This window comes from Penicillium chermesinum (genome assembly GCF_028974085.1).
Source record: "Penicillium chermesinum strain IBT 19713 chromosome Unknown utg000005l:1.0-4115287.0:1.0-4118363.0, whole genome shotgun sequence".
NCBI lineage: Eukaryota > Fungi > Ascomycota > Eurotiomycetes > Eurotiales > Aspergillaceae > Penicillium > Penicillium chermesinum.
Genome location: NW_026695315.1, coordinates 1959536 through 1976242, shown reverse-complemented (window position 1 = coordinate 1976242; position 16707 = coordinate 1959536). Strand labels below are relative to the sequence as shown.

General features: G+C 51.8%; 4 protein-coding genes across 4 annotated transcripts; 2 read left to right on the top strand and 2 right to left on the bottom strand.

The window, feature by feature from the left end:
* Window positions 1-250: 250 nt before the first annotated feature.
* N7468_006903 (uncharacterized protein) lies at window positions 251-3429 on the top strand (the record flags this gene model as incomplete). Its single annotated transcript, XM_058476199.1, has 2 exons — window positions 251-2266; window positions 2347-3429. The coding sequence occupies 2 exons, from the start codon at window positions 251-253 to the stop codon at window positions 3427-3429; spliced, it is 3099 nt and encodes a 1032-aa protein (XP_058329089.1).
* Window positions 3430-4302: 873 nt separating this feature from the next.
* On the top strand, window positions 4303-5676 carry N7468_006902 (uncharacterized protein; the record flags this gene model as incomplete). The annotated part of the gene is made up of 1 exon (XM_058476198.1): window positions 4303-5676. The coding sequence occupies one exon, from the start codon at window positions 4303-4305 to the stop codon at window positions 5674-5676; it is 1374 nt and encodes a 457-aa protein (XP_058329088.1).
* A 420-nt stretch (window positions 5677-6096) lies between these two features.
* Window positions 6097-8791, bottom strand: N7468_006901 (SH3 domain protein; the record flags this gene model as incomplete). The annotated part of the gene is made up of 3 exons (XM_058476197.1): window positions 6097-7249; window positions 7351-8657; window positions 8741-8791. 3 exons carry the CDS (start codon window positions 8789-8791, stop codon window positions 6097-6099), a joined length of 2511 nt encoding a protein of 836 aa, XP_058329087.1.
* A 1875-nt stretch (window positions 8792-10666) lies between these two features.
* Window positions 10667-12050, bottom strand: N7468_006900 (monocarboxylate permease; the record flags this gene model as incomplete). The annotated part of the gene is made up of 3 exons (XM_058476196.1): window positions 10667-11589; window positions 11645-11737; window positions 11792-12050. 3 exons carry the CDS (start codon window positions 12048-12050, stop codon window positions 10667-10669), a joined length of 1275 nt encoding a protein of 424 aa, XP_058329086.1.
* Between the last annotated feature and the right edge of the window lie 4657 nt (window positions 12051-16707).

The window sequence follows — 16707 nt, the reverse complement described above, 5'->3', positions numbered from 1 at the left end:
AGTGCAATTTCTCCCCCGCGGCCAAGCCGAGAAGGTACCCATCGTCTGGACTTGGAGTCATATCCTATTGTCAAGGGGGGATTTGCCTCACCTCAAATCGACAGTTCATCAGCGACAAGATTCCGCGGGGAGATCAGGCAGTATCAGCTGTCATAACCCAACTCCCAACCAGTCGGCCACGACGTCTATGGATTCTGTGCGATCAAAAGACATCTCCGGGATTTCATCTCGACAAACTGGCTCACCAGTGATGAGTCGCAAGTCGCCCAAGACTTTGACCAAGCCCGCTAGAGAGCCATCATCGGACAGAGATGACCCTAAGAAGACTGCTACCTCAAGGAGATTCGGTTTATTCTCCAAGAAATCAAAGCCCGAATTGGACACTAGATCTACCGAGAACAACCGGACCACTCGCAAAGGCCCAGCGGCAGGCACCGGCCACGAAGGATACGGCAAATATGCACAGAGAGGAAGAAAGGCAAGCGTTGGAAGCAACACTGGCGTGAGGACGCGGTCGACAAGCACAACACGAAGTGGGGGTCAATCAGTGACTAGCAGCAAAGGCAGCATGTCTAGTCGGCCTGAACTCGGCCTTGATGACTTTCTGTCAAGCAGACTCGAGCCAGTTGTGATCAGTGGCGGGGGCGTTGATGGTGCATCTCTTTCGCGTACTCAGAGCGAGCAGAGCATGAGCAACATCAGCGTTACGTCGTCCATTCTCCCTCGGCAAACCCCACCCACAGCTTCATCGGCCCAGTCGACGGACTCACTGGTCTCATATTCCAGCGACCTCAAGTCTCCAAGCGCCTCTAGCACTGCTTTGGGGTCTACACGGAGCCCGAGTCCTGAGAAGAAGCCATCGACGAGTCGCCAACAGCCGAAGTCGCGGATGCCAGTTCCGAAGGGTAAGAAGCAAGCCAATTATGAGAATGCTGGTGCCTCTGAGAGCCAGACATCGATATCAAGCACTCCGTCAAACCTTTCGTCCGCAAAGGTCCCAAAAGCCGGTTCTTTGACGCAGCAACCAGAGGAGAATGATAAGGACCTCAAGCAAGTCAGGAAAGCAAAGAGCTCCCGGTGGAATCTGTTCCAGAGAAGCCGGATTGAAGAACCAAAACACGACCCTCCCCCTGTCACGACTTCTCATGCTCAGCTTCATGCTGCAATTGCGCCCATAGCTAAAAGCCGGCCGATTGCACATTATGCGCTTGTGGATACCGACTCAGATGAGCTTGATACCATCATTCATCAGATAGAGGATTCGCCGCCCACGGAAGAAGAGCCTGTAGAGCCTCCCGTGGAGGTTCCGGCTCGGCTGAATATCCGAAAGAGAGGAGAGTCTATCCTTCTGCCCTCTCCCCCAAAGATGCACGGCGAGTTCCAGAAAGATGGCCACCAGTCTCCGAGAACAGCTATGTTCAATCGTAACCTCATGGAACCTGAGTCTCACATCAGTCTTGAGCCAGAGCGCCCAAGACGACTGGCCTCCGTGGGGCGCATTCCAAAAGTCGTCTCCAGGCACGATAGACAGCACCGGCCAGCCAATGGTTCTTTCTCCCGGCCTTTCAGTGTTTCCGAGTCACCGTCAGTTCCAGCTCCTGTACCGCCTGGACCTAGTACACAGCCCAATTTCAAGGACGTGCAATGGGCTCCAAAGCTCGATGCTACTTCAAGTCAGCCACGACCCTGGGCCTACGGTTCAAAAGACCACTTCTACACTCCAGCACGGACGGCCCTCGAGCTTCTAACAGGACCGTACTCAAATGGCGAGTTCATTCACTTCTCTCCACACAAGGACTCTGTGTCCTCAAGTAGCTCTGGTGCATTGGCAGCTGTCACTGCGGTGGTTCCTGAGCCCGGTATGGCCCCGATGGAAGATGAGATTTGGGGTGAGTATGATGATTTGATCGATCATGTTTACTCACCGGAGGAGCCGAAACAGAAGCAGAGGGCTGCAGATCAACGACAGTCGCGGGAAGATGATCCTTTTGAGCTTGCGACAGTGGCAAGTAAAGCTTTGCAAGTCGAGTTGAATGCCCCCAATGCACAGTCATCGTCTTTGATGCCTGGTGATGGCTCGGTTCGGTCTAGCCTGGAGTCTACTCGCCTTCGTCGGTCTAGGATCGTGTCGGCACTGCATTCCTCCCTCTCGCCTTCGACTCAGCCATCATACAGCAATCTCATTGCCAGTTATGGAGGGATGAAAGAAGAAGAAGAAAAAGAAGAAGAAGGGAAGAGCCCCGCGAACCCTCCACCAGTCCCGACAGTGAGGATCCAGGAGCCCCACTCAACTTTCCTGCAGTCTTTGGCCAAAACCCCAGCTTCGAAGCCCAAGGGGAGCGCAAGACTGTGCCGCCATCTTCTGAAAGAGATTGGGATGCTGTCACTCACACGAATATGAGATCTGCTTCTCTGATGACCAGCCGTTGGTTATCCTTCGGACGCGTCCTCTTTAGTCCAGCGCACAACCATGTCAAGACCGGAACCCATGGCCGCATTTTGGTCATTGATGGTCTCGGCAATGATGACTGGTCATTCTATTGCTCTTTGACGTACCCTGATGCCGAGGTCTACAGTCTGAGTGGTCGACCAGTATCCACTGCAGCGCCTCATCCTGCTGCATGGCAGCCACCGACCAATCATCATACTGTCTACCATGCAGGGCTGCATAACCCGCTGCCTTTCCCCAAGGACTACTTCACGGCTACCGTTTTGCGGTTCCCAGTTGCTAGCCCTGAATCTGTCCAGAACAACATGATCCAGGAGTGCAAGCGAGTTCTCCGCTCTGGCGGTTACATTGAGATGAGCCTCTTAGACCGTGATATGATCAACATGGGTGTTCGCACGCGCAGGGCTGTTCGTCGGTTGAAGGAAATGACCTATCTTGCCGATTCCTCTATCAGCCTGAAGCCAAGCAGCGACAACGTTCAGCGTCTTCTTGGAACCCAAGGGTTCGATAACCTTCGCCGCTGTATGGTGCGCATCCCTGTAGCTGGCATGGTCGTTCGATCCTCCGATTCGACCACCTCTTCATCCAGTCGGTCTCTCCCAACTGCTACGACGTCCTCTCCTGGTTTCGACTTGCCAGCCATCTCCATCACTCCCGCAGGCAGCCAGAGTACTCATACTGCTTCCAAGTCGTCGCCCTCGGACGACACCAACAAGTCCCTTGGAGATCTTCTCTCCGACCCATATCCCTCCGCCGCGAACGACGAGTCTATTGCCAAGATTGTGGCTCGTGTCGGTCGCTGGTGGTACACGAAGTGCTACGAGGACCCCGTCCTCCCCGACACTGGCGATTCCGACCCGAGTATGTGGAACGACCCGAAGGTCCTTCGCGAATGTCAGAAGCGCGGCACTGGCTTCCGCATGCTCATTGCGCATGCGCAGAAGCCCAGCGAAGTCAAGCGCCGGACCGCCAGTGTCTAACGAATTAATCTTTTGCTATTCTTACGAGACGATTTGATTTCATGATGCATCTGAATTTGGATACCTAATGCCCCTGATTTTACGAATACCCTGGTCGTTTCCTTTTATTTTTTTCCCCTTTCCTCTTTCGCTCTTTTCCTTTCGGTGTTTTCAGATTGATTTCAGCGTTTCCTGAGCGGCAAGCGTTGCTATATACTAGTATACTTACAAGACTTGCATTGACCTCGCGGTCTACGTGCGCAGCGTGCATGATGATATGATTTTGATGATTGTTTTTACAGCCTTTTTTTTTTGGTTCTTCTTGGCTGGCCATTTGATTTTCATTTCTTTCGTTACATCTAGAAGCCGGACTTTAATTGGATGAATTTTTTTTGATGACCGGATTCCTTTACATTCCCTCGCCCCATCCTTATGACGTAGTTTCCCCCGCGTATCGTATAACTAATTAGGACATGATTAGTAGCCAACATAGGTTAAATACCCCGTTGGATTGGGCAAAATCGCGATGCCTGTCTATTCCTGTTTGCCTATTTCTGTTTTTAACTGAAGCGAGACTTGAGGATTTTCTTGCGTCAGATATCCACTGGGATCCACAAGGCTGTACACCTTGAACCCCCCCCCCCAAGTAATACTGCGCCACAAGTCTAACCGATCTGGCAAACTCGAACCGTGGAACTCGAGCTGAACCCAACAGTCTTATTTATATCTGGTTTACCTCGCGTTCAGGTTGACTTGAGAAACAAAACTTCACTTACTCTAAACCGTCATGTCTTACTACCCTCCTCCGAACCGTGAGTCAGCTTTCTCAACCCCACCTACGTCAACGCTTCAAACTAATGCATGAGATATTAGAGCCGCCTTACAGTGGTGGATATGCCCATCCTCCACCAGGAGCTCCTCCACCTCAAGGCCATCAGCAACCGCCATACCCTCAGCAACCGCCATATGGTGCACCTCCAGGTGCTCCACCGGGTCACTACCCCCCGCAGGCCAGTACGGTCAACCTCCCCCGCAGCAGGGCCACTACGGCGGGCCTCCCCTCCTCAACAGGGCCACTACGGCGGCCACTCTCCTCAGCCTCCATATGGCGGCCACTCTCCTCAACCCTCTTACGGCCACCCACCTCCCGGTCAACCTCCCTACGGTGCTCCCCCACAAAATGCCTACGGTGCCCCTCCCCAGCACCACGGCGCGCCTGGCTACCCACCACCCCCAGGCCCCGGCTATGGCGCTCCTCCCCCGGGCCCCGGAAACTACCACGCGCCAGGCCCCGCGCCAGGCCCCGCGCCACCATCCCCGGGATACGTTCCTCACCAACTCGCCCCCGGCGACTTCCGCATGCAATGCGACACGCTCCGCAAAGCCATGAAGGGGTTCGGCACGGACGAAAAAGCCCTGATCCACACCCTTGCCCCGCTGGACCCGTACCAGATGGCCGCCGTCCGCTCGACCTACTCGCAGCACCTGGGCCGGGACCTGTACAAGGACGTCCAGTCCGAGACGAGGGGGTACTTCCAGCAAGGACTGCTCGCCGTGATCGAGGGCCCGCTCGGCCACGACATCGCGTGGGCGCGGGAGTCGATCGAAGGCGCCGGCACGAAAGAGTGGCTCATGAACGACATCCTGCTCGGCCGGTCGAACGCGGACCTCAATGCGATTCGCATGGGCTACGACCAGAAGTACCACAAGTCGCTGATCCGGGACGTGGAGGGCGACTTGTCATTCAAGACGGCGACGCTATTCAAGGCCGTGCTGCAGGGGTCGCGGCATGAGGATGGCCTGCCGCCCAACCCGCAGGCGATTGATGCCGAGGTGCGCGCCCTACATGACGCGACCACGGGCCGCATGACGAATAATGTCGGCGAGGTGGTAGGGATCTTTGCGCGGGCGTCGAATGACGAGCTGAGGGCTATCGATCGGGCCTTTGAAGCGCGGTACCACAAGAAGCTGGAGAAGCATATCGAGAAGGAGTTCTCCGGGCATATGGAGGATGCGTTCTTGCATATGCTGCGCTCGGCGACTGACCCCGCCAGGCGCGATGCTATCCTGCTGGAGCAGTGCATGGCGGGTCTGGGCACGAAGGATGAGCGGTTGGTGGTTCGTGTTGTGCGCGTGCACTGGAATAGAGAGCATAAGGAGCGGGTCAAGGCTGCTTATCGGCATGAGTATAAGAAGGATCTGATCGAGCGGGTGCGTGGGGAGACGTCAGGTGATTATCGTGATTTGATGGTCGCGTTGCTTCAGTAGGAGTGTCCTTGGGAGAAACTCGGTCCTATGAAGCATAATTGCCATTCATTGATTTGGGCGGTTTGTTTCTGGATTTTTTTTTTGTTTTTATTTGCCTCTTTCATGTACCTTAACTTGATATCCGCGCTGGAAATGTCTTTACGTTATCGATGACATGAAATGGAAGATATTTGAATAGTATTATGCCCCACAGAATAACATGCGGCTTGCAAGGTTAGCACTACCCAATAGTGTCGAGAGTCATCGGTTACGAGTGCGACATACAAAGTAGAGAATCCGATGCATGTAATAGTCAAGTTCGTCATCATTATCATGTTATGCAAAAAGGGAAAAAAAAAAGGGAAAGCAAAGCAAAAGCACCAGGCTGTGGTCGAAAAGAAAGAACCGATCGGAAGAGCAGATATCCGACAGACTCCACCATTACTCAATATTTCGAATTATCTCGACATATTTCCCGTAGAATAGTCCTGTACGAGCAGCATAACAGCCCCAGAACCATTCGTCATTAATAATGTCAACTTCCGTAATATCAGCGCCCCGTGGAAACGGCAGCTCGTCCTGTACCTCATCTTCAGGGAAGAATGACCACTTGGCACGAACGATTAGCCCAACACCGCCGTCTGGTGGGAACCGCCTCAGCGCAGGCGGTGTCGGGGCAACCGGTGAATTTGGGCTCGAATGGTCTGGTAGATGTGGGCTGCTTCCATTTGACAGGCCAAGAGGGCCCCGCAGACGGGAGGCCTTCTTGCGACGCTCTTGGCCTTGGCCTTCTTTCCAGCTCCAGTGGGCAACCGCCGTATCTGGGGACGTAATAGGCCCGCCGACTGCAGGGGATGACGCAGGGGATCTGTTGACATGCTCATCCTTCAGAGCGTGGCCGCCAACGAGGTTCCGCACGATTACCCTCCTTTGGCCTTCCACGTGGTCCTCAAAGCCAACGATGATCATTCGGTGGCCGGCTATACACCGGCGCCAGCCACTGTGGCCATTTTCTTTGCTGATTTTTGAGTTGGCCACGAGCTTCAGGTAGCAATTGGTGCAGACATCATAATCGCCGTCGTTGCATTGGAGGCAATGAAACCTGGTGACCGAGGCTGGAATTGGATAGGTGCAAATGTCACAGTTTGTGGAGAATGAAAGGATTTTGTAACTGTCCTTCTCGGGTGCGGACAGTATGGCAGTGGCTGCGCCAGAGGGAGATGATGGGGGAGCGCCCGCTATGCGTCGGACCGGCAGCAACGGATGAGTGCAGCATCGGCCTTGGTTGACGCATCGATTGCAAAAGCCCCAGTCACCTTCATTGCACTGGTTGCATTTCCAGTAACATTCGTTGGTCGAGGACTGGCAGATGTCGCAGAATAGCCCGGACTCTAGACGCCGGGATGGATTACTATTGGTTCTTCTTTCCCCGCTGGCGATCACATGGGCGTTCTCGGGAGGCCTTTGGTATTTGAAGGAGCTTAGAAGATGCCCAGGGTCGGTGATATGAGCGGGGCGACCGTTTGAGGAAGCAATGATCAATTCGAACATTGTCTCCGCGGACGGCCCAAAGCCAGACCATTGCAAACAGCCTCTGCCTGCACGATAGCACCGGAGACACAAATGGAAGTTGCCATCTTTGCACTTGAAACACCGTTTATGTAGATCGTATTGAATGTTATGCTTTCCACATACGTCGCAGGATATCGACGGCTCCGTGTAATGAGTACTGGGTCTTGCGGATGGTCTTGGGCGTCGTTCAGACCGAGCGGGAACAAGAGGGGATGAGGGCGATCCAAGCGGGGGCTCTCCCGGAATGGAACCGGCAGGGTTACTGGCAGCGTTTCGAGAAGAGCTACGGTCTCGTCCCCCCCCGCCATCCATATATTTGAGATGTTCTGATCTGACTCTGTAGCCCGTCGTGGTCGATGAGCAGAGTCGGCTCGTGATCGCTCTGGCTGGGAGCTGCGTGGGCGCTCTGCGGTCATATCGCTGGCAGATCTCACGGCAGGCCGCAGCGTGTCATCCGAATTAGATGCTGGATTCACGCCAACGGGTGACGTGCGCCGGCCATTTGTCTGTTCGGAGTTTCGCCGTTGGTGGCCCCTGGTCGGGCGAGGAGAAGGCCCAGAGCCAAGTAGATGAGGTCGTGATACTGGAGGTCTTCTGTCGTTACCCTCGCGACTTTCTCGAGCAGTGGAATTCACTTCGTCAGACCTGCGGGCGGATTGCGACCGAGGATGAGGATTAGGGGTGCCGCCGGGGGACCGTCGGCGGCGTTGCTCTGGGCGGGCATGCGTCTGTTGCATATGCCTCCGGCGATAAGCGTCAGCAATACGTTCGCTAAGCTCCTCCTCCTGTCTAGGCCCGAGGTTCTCCAGGTCGACATCGTCCAACAACCCCTCCTCCATAATTTGTCGCAATATTTCCTCTTCCATAGTCTCCGTTTCGGAGGATAGGCTGAGTAGTGATCGTAGGCTAGATTGGTGCTCAATACGTCTGCTGTGTTCGCTGTCATTATGCCGGGCCGGTCGCTGCTGCCGCTCTGATCCTTCACTCCTGCGCTGAGAATCGTCTGCATGTCGACTAGGATTCCGGCGGCCATCTCTCCGCGCCTGTCCACGACTCTCGCGGAGGCTCAGATCCCTCACTTCATTCATCAACCGCGTATCGGCCTCGTCTTCCGAGGTCTCCTCATGTGCCGGAAGTGGAGGAAACACCGGGTCCCCAGGTTTGTATCGCTCAGCGATCTCCTTCTTCTCAGCATCACTTCTGGCGCGGTCTGGCTGGGCTGCCAGCACCATGTCCAGTAGAGTTGTCACCGTGGCATTTGGACGAGTGTCGCGCACTTCCGCGCGGCATGATGGGCAAGTGAATCGCGGGGCAGAGCTCGAATGGCGGCGGGAACCCTGTGCATAGAACCATTCCTTCACACATGATCCGCAGAATGTATGGAGACAGTCGAGGAGAGTGAGGGGCTGGTAGAGGAGCTCGGTGCAGATCTAGGGCAATAGCCAAAAAAGCAATCAGCAAGGGCCCTGATGTAAGGAGCCGAAGAATGGAAGGGTTCCAGAACTTGACGTACCGAGCATCCCAGCTCTTTCTCCAGACCGGCCAGCCCAGGCTGAAGAGACATGGGGACCCTGTTCGTTTTACAAAGTCATCCACGGAACCTCCAGAACCAAAGAGGAGGGAACCGGGGAAAGCAGCGGTGGGAAAAGAAAGGAAACCTGGAATAGGCGGGTGATCTCCACCCAATCTTATCGCGATCTGAGATCGAGGTTCTGCCGTTTCTTCACCATCATCTGGAGCTTACTTGTATTCCAAGGTCCAGCACTTTCAGGTCTGCCGGCCCTAGGTTTTGAGTCTTGTTCTGGTCGGATGCTTGAGTACATGAGAGGAGGTTGGGAGTATGGGGGGAAACAGCACCAAACACCGCTGCTTACTTGCGGTTGACACTATTGCGGCCCCTACGGAAATTCCAATGTTTCACTTTTCAGAGTTGAAACCGCCGAATTATCTATTCTTTCCTTCTACACCTCGCGCTCTGTCGTCTCGGGGTACCACAGCATTGGGAAATAGTCTCACATTGATTCCTGAAGCCCTCAACAGAGACCCTCAACGGAGACCCTTTGAACTGCCCCAGTCACTAGACTACCCACCAAATAGCGACAGTTGCACAGGTCTTCAATGCTGCGCTGAGGCTATCTTCACTCCGCTTCTTTCCGGGCGGTGGACTGTGGCAGCGATGGCTCTTCGCGTTGTTACTATAGCCTGAAACAGGAACGAACTCGAAGTCTTTTGAATCAGCCAAGGCGCATCGGTCGTTTCATCTTAGATGAAAACCTACGTCAAATGAAAGCCTTGCCGCTCTTCTTCACTATTAGCGGTAGACCAAATCAATTCGCTGGAACAGCAAGAGAGACTTGGAATGTTCAGCCGATAGGTCGAATGCCAGGAAACAAAATTTGTCTGGAAATCCCAAAAAATGCTTGCGAACATGAACAAGATTGATTTATAGTGTCTTCTAGGATGGTCGGAAACCTACTAGTGCCACTCGCAGTAATGGCTATGCAGACCAGTTCTGTCAGGTACTGAGCTACATGCATTGCCTACGTCTACTGCGTCCACCAGGTTCAATGCGCATCCACCAGGTTTTGACTGCGCGGCCACCAGGTTCACTGCGCGGCCACCAGGTTTTGACTGCGCGGCCACCAGGTTCAATGCGCATCCACCAGGTTTTGACTGCGCGACCACTAGGTTTTGACTGCGCGGCCACTAGGTTCAATGCGCATCTACCAAATTCCGATTGCACATCCAAGAGGTTATGAGCGCATTTGCCAAGTTAACGTCAGGCTTTTTAAGACTGATATGAAGCCTACCAGACTATAGATTGACCCAATAAGCCAGCTGGCGGAATAAGCGCACATCCACCAAGCTACAAGTGCGTCTACTAGGCTATAAGTGCACCTACTAGGTTATGACCACTTGTCTACGAGGCTACAGGTGTATCTATCAAGTTAAGGTAGACTCTTTACGGCTGAAATTAAGCTTACCAAGCTATATATGGACCTAATAGGCCAGGCGGTAGGATAAGCGTGTATCTACTAGGTTATAAGCACCAGAAATCATAGATTACTGATATCTCATAGTTAGTTACCCAGGATATGATATCCTCTTATTCATAGGAGTAATTCACTTTCGACTTATTTAGTTACTAACAGTTCTTCTCTTACATTCTAGCTAGCTCTTACATATAAGGGGCTTATTGAAAGTCATCTTCTTGGACTCAGGACACATGAAACGCCAGGCTAGGTTGAAATACTTTCGACGTTTATATCTGAAATACTATAGCACCTTTCAAAATAGCCTAGAGAGATGTAATTCGGGAAAAGCTTCCAATATTTATGATCTATATTCATACCTCTTATTGGAATATTCCGTGATTTCGTATGCCTCGTAATATAATAGCCCGGCATTCATTTCTGCACCTGTATCACCGCGTGACAGCTCAAAAGATATTACTGATTTTCCACCCAACTTTAAGGCCCTTGGCAATATAGGCGAATGCGCTAGAGCAGACATATAGACCGCCGCAGAGACAGATCAGGCCCGAATAATTCGTTTGCGGCCCCGAGGGGTTTTGATCGTTCAAAATAACCCCTGCAACTGGGACAATAATCAAAAGCAGGATCCCAATCAGAAGTGTGACTGTGCCATATCGCTTGCCATAGTCTTTTGTCTGACAGACTTGAGCCACGCACACAGGAGAGAGACTGATTGCCGGCCCCGACCAAAACCCGCAGAGAGCGACAAAGCTCAGTATCGCAGCACGGTTGTTATGAGCCGTCAACCATAATGCAAAGCTGAAGATGCCGCAGGTGGCACTGGTTACGGTCATGACATTGAAGCGCCCCACTCGATCTGCGAGAATTCCGGGGATGATACGCCCAACGATCGATGTTGCGTTGAAAATGTTCATGAGTTGATAAGAAAGTCCGCTGTCGATGCCATGGGCCAGTGCATACGAGGGAAGATAAATGACGGGAATAATCAAACCGGCTTCAGCTAGCACGACAGACAGTGTAGTTGCGAGAAACACCGGCTCGGTCAGAGCCTTAATATCGAGGTATGCGGCTTTATGCCGGGAGAGGGGGATTCGAGTGCGTAGCAGGGCATTGCTCACGGTGCATAGAAAGAGACAAATAAAGCCTAGAATTCGAATCGTCCATGGGTAGCCAATGCGGTTGCTCAGAGCGCCAAATATGACAGTGAAAATAATTCCTCCGATGCCTCCAGAGGTGCATGCAACACCGATGGCGAGGCCACGATTCTTATTGAACCAGTGAGCGACACAGCCGAGACTGGGCGTAATGAGGGTCGAGAATGATAGCCCCCCTAGGACGCTGAAACCGAGGATGAACTGGTAGTACTCTATTTATCTTGTCAAAACCTGCACCTGTGGCACCGCAGTCAAGCCATCACGTACCTGTGCAAACGCTGAGAAACATAATAGAGAGCACCGCTCCAACAGATCCTGGTAAAGCAGTATATCTCACTCCGTATTTATCAAACATGGGCCCTGGAATGTTCAAATTAGCTATGTGAGCAATCTTAGCTGAGTTCATATGCGTACCGACGAAGATGCCTCCAATGTAGAGCAGGCAGCACCACAAGCTAAAGATCCAGGATATGGTGGATTTTGAATACTGCTTCAATTCATGGTCTGCGAGCCATGCCTCTAGGACACCTCCAATATTCATCACAGCAAATGTGGGTGTCAGACCGCACCAAGCGCCCAGCACGACCGTCCATGCTCGCAATCCTCCATCTGGGAACTCCTGGACTTCATCCTCTTGGGGCAGTTCTTCGGGCTTGAGTTTTTCGCTCGACATGGTGGTAGATTACTGAGAGTTGGGGAGACCATGCGAGTCGCTTCTGTTTTTTTTTCTTCTTCTTTTTTTCAGTCAGGAAGGCTCTGTGATCGACCCAGATCGGCGGAATCCTTCATGAAGGGATCGACAATCCCTGATCGACATGGATATGTAATGTCGATCATTTCTGCCATGATTGAGGTAATGAAAACTCCCTTAATTCCCGATTGACCTGTGCAGGAATGACACGGAGCGATTACGTCCCAATGACTCTCAGCTCCGCCATTTCACTCCTGATCTTCAAGTTTGTACGCCGGATCAATGGGCGAGTCCCTTACAAGGGAGGATCTCGATACTGCGACTGCTCTTCGAACTACATAACACATTGAAACGAGTCTGCTTGCCGGAATACTGCATTCGAATGCTCCTAAACAAAATGAGAGCAAAGCAGGGACAAAGCAGGAGTTCCTCCTTGTCGGGCTCAGGGGGTGGTCCACAGAGCCACTATTTACCCACAACACGGGAGAGTCGCATCGCATTTCGTCATGACGATGCGATCATCTCCACAGATCTCGAATAGCGCGCTTTGGCCATCCAAAAAAGCGGTTCTCCGCCACTTATATTCCACTATTCACCCCACATGTTCTTCGTCTCAAGCAGTCCAGCCCTGGCGCAGCCGGAGAAGCCAGCCGTCCTGGTTTTTGAGAGCCGAAAGAGCCCCACAGTGCTGACCATCACACACGTCTTCTTTTTGACTGTTTGAGTGCCAATCGCTCCGACGAGTGCATATAATGGCCTGCAAATGATGCACAAATGATGCGATATCGCTTCAAATTGAAGTCGACTTGTGGAGCCCATAACCTTTCAGCTACTTTACAGCTCGTGTGCCCTTGAAACGAAACCCCGTCTCGTCTCCCAAAAAACAAAAGGCCACTTCTCTTAAAGACTAACAAGCCAGTCAAACTTCACCCTCTCTTCTGTTTCTTCCTCGGTTCCCTTGGTACACGGTGTCGGTTCTACATCGTCGTCCCTCTAACGGATAATGCTGTTATTTCTTCATTCTTGGTCTTCGGCACAAAGAAGCAGGCACATATCGCTCCTACAACAACACATGAGCCAGAGAATATTAATTCCATAGCCGTGATCATATAAAACTATCGCTTCGGTGACCCCGAAGTTTATGAGCCACTGTATTGTCCTCCTCAATTAGAGCCAATCACTCTTATATTGAGTGGAACGGCTTCCCTCAAAAATAATGAACGTGATGCTGGCGAAAGATGAGGTATATCCGATCACGTATAAGCAGACCAAAGCGCACGCTGCAATCCCAATGGTACTGATACTGGCCGAAAGGTTGCGAGGGCCTCCACTTGGGGTAAAATATCTCCTATGAGATTGTCTCGGAGGTCTCTCTGTAAAGCTGCAAGCATGAGGGAACATTTGGCACCTCTAGTCAAGATTTATACGGCAGACTTAAAACAATATGACAATCTCACTTTATTCTATTGCAAGATATTTCAAAGTGGAGCCTCTCACAACCTTTCATACTATTCTCAAGAATGCAAGGACGAGTCTCTTTATAATCGTCAACTCTGTTCCTAGAGCCCAATTGGTAGCAAAGAAGCTCAGAACAATATATTTCATACCTATTTGAAGAGTGCGTTCCTTGTCTCAAGTCCCTTTAGCAGCCATTATTTATAGCCCAAGCTGAACTTATGCATCTGTAGGAAAACCCTTGCCGACAGTAGGTATCTATGTTCTCATTGAAAGGCCAATCTGCTCAGAAATTAAACGTTGTAGAGAGCTAATGGCCCATCTGGTAAGAGAATATCCTTACTAGAACTTCACTGATTGGCCTATTAGGTCCATATATAGCTTGGTAAGCTTAATTTCAGCCGTAAAGAGTCTACCTTAACTTGATAGATACACCTGTAGCCTCGTAGACAAGTGGTCATAACCTAGTAGGTGCACTTATAGCCTAGTAGACGCACTTGTAGCTTGGTGGATGTGCGCTTATTCCGCCAGCTGGCTTATTGGGTCAATCTATAGTCTGGTAGGCTTCATATCAGTCTTAAAAAGCCTGACGTTAACTTGGCAAATGCGCTCATAACCTCTTGGATGTGCAATCGGAATTTGGTAGATGCGCATTGAACCTAGTGGCCGCGCAGTCAAAACCTAGTGGTCGCGCAGTCAAAACCTGGTGGATGCGCAATGAACCTGGGGGATGCGCAATGAACCTGGTGGATGCGCGCTCATTCTACCGCTTGGTCTATTAGGTCCATCTGTAGCCTGGTAAGCTTAATATTAGCCTCAAAGAGCCTGGCCTTAACTTGATAGATACACTTATGACCTGGTGACTTCAGCCCATCCAGATGGGCTGAGAAACATCTGATACTGTGCCTATGCACTCAAATACTCTGGGAGTGCCCATAATTTATCGGCATACTCAAATGCGCAGGAACGCATCAAACAGCGCAAAAAAAAAGCTGATCATGCAATCTAGCTATAGATTCCATCCGATGTTTGGCTTAGTGCTGGTGTTGAATTGATGCCATGGTCCTTGTTATAGTGAGAGAGCTCGCGTCCAAGGTTTATGGGTTCCTGGTTATCGATGATATTGAGCTTGTGATGCATGCGCAATGTAGGATGGGTGACATGATAACCGGGCGGTAAGAGTAGTTATAGGACACTATTACTCACCAGCAGGCTAGCATGCTATCTTGACTCGGAGTAGGCTGCGACAGCCTATGAGAAAACCTTTGTTCCATATAGAGAGAAGTGTTCCAGAAGGATGAAATACGAATGACAGTATGTGGCAGTCCAATGGACTGCTCTGACGTGCACATTTGAGACACACTTCATTCTATACCAGACCAATGGCCCTACCAGTGTATAGCGAATCTTCAACGCTGGGGTACGGGTGTAGTCTATCTGCAGACATACTAAGTGGCAACATCTTCTTGTGGCCAGACAGATGGCAAACAGAACCGAGCGAAGTGCCAACTGTAGCAATACCAACTAATGCCCATCCCGCGATGAAATCTTTAGTCTGGCCCCAGCTATTGCAGATCCGTGGTGGCGGCCATGCAAGACACGTCCACCAGGCTGTCAGAAGCTATTTGGGCCAATCACGTCAGTCCGCAAGGGGGTACTTCCCTTTGACCGGCGAGATACTTCTCGGTTTGATCCCAAAGTATATTGAGTGCCAGGCGTCTCATTCGCTTGCCACTTAAGAGGGGCAAGGACAAATTTTTAAGCATCGCCTCTCGACACGGTAGGGGTGGCTGATCAGCCCATACTCTGGACCAGAGACCCAAGCCATGGCGGTGAGTCTATGAGAGGCACAGGCGAGTTTGAACATAAAGAATTGACTTTCTGTGTGGGAGAAGGCTGTGCGTGGTCCAGGCGATGCTGAAGCCGGAACGCCGGAACTAATGTAGCTCGGCGCTTTGGGGCATCATGTGAGGGGTTTCGGCCTCCGTGTCCTTCCTGTGCACATGAGGTTCTACTGATAGCTATACACAAGGTCATACTGTAAAAGGTCCGACACGGAGCACAATGGTGATACGTTGGTGGTTTGAGCGAGGAGACCTTGGGGAAGGAAGGGGAGATGATTGAGGGGAGGAGGACTTACGGCGGTCAGATGTTCTCGGGGCATCTGTGAGACTCGGTTGTGGCTGGCATTAGTGCCAGTACCGAAACGTGAGGGGAGCACAGGAATAGAGCTCTAAATGAGGGGGCCGAAGAGCGAGTAATAGCGCGATACCAGTCCTCATCCTCTCCACAAAGTTCCAGACTCTCCCCGCGAGGGCCGTGAACTGAGCATGCGTAAGTGTGGACCTGAGGGCTTTCAGTGGTATGTGTATAGTATAGAATTTGGCAAAACTTCGCGCGAATTAAAGAAATGTCCGACGCACCCCGCAATTTACCAGCGGCGTACCACGGATATGTGAATCCGCTGATCTCCGCATACTTTGAGATGGACTAAGCTCGAAGAGCATTTGGGTTGGTAAGTCCTCGGAGTAGCTGTCTGGGGTCGGCCCTCATGCACGCTCAGTCGCGCATTAGGCACCTGTGCTCGGGCGTTGTAAACCCACCCAATGGCCGAAGTTGGCGCTTCGCAGACCCCTAGCTCATGAATGCTTCAAGGGTCGACGGGGATATGATCCACCTTGTCCGTGGTCTACTTTGTGGCTCGTGTGGGGTGCAGGAGACGGAGGGGGATGGGCTTTCCTATTCGCATCTACAACCGTAATTCCACTAGTAGCGAGCTTTACGCGGCCCAGAGCTATGAAGAAACAGCTCGTATGTAGCGACATGAAAATCCAAAGGCAAGACAAATTATGTTTAGTCCAATGCATAAGTACGACATTAGTAAACTTATTATTCACAGCCCTGGAGATTGATGTGTCATTCTAGCAAAAGAGGCTTCTGTCTTGTTACGCTATCACGGTAATTCCAAGCCCAGGAAGCTGATTCGCCCAAGCTCAGTTATCAAAAGTGTTGGGGTTGTGGCGCATCCCAGAGAAGCCCTTTAAATCAAAGAAACCCACTTGGACCAGAAGGGCCCGATAGTAGCGTAGCACGGCCGGCGCCTCTTCCGCCACACAGATGAGGCTTTCATAACAATCGTGTGATATTTTCGGACTTTGCCGCCCCATCACGCAATTCGCTCGCC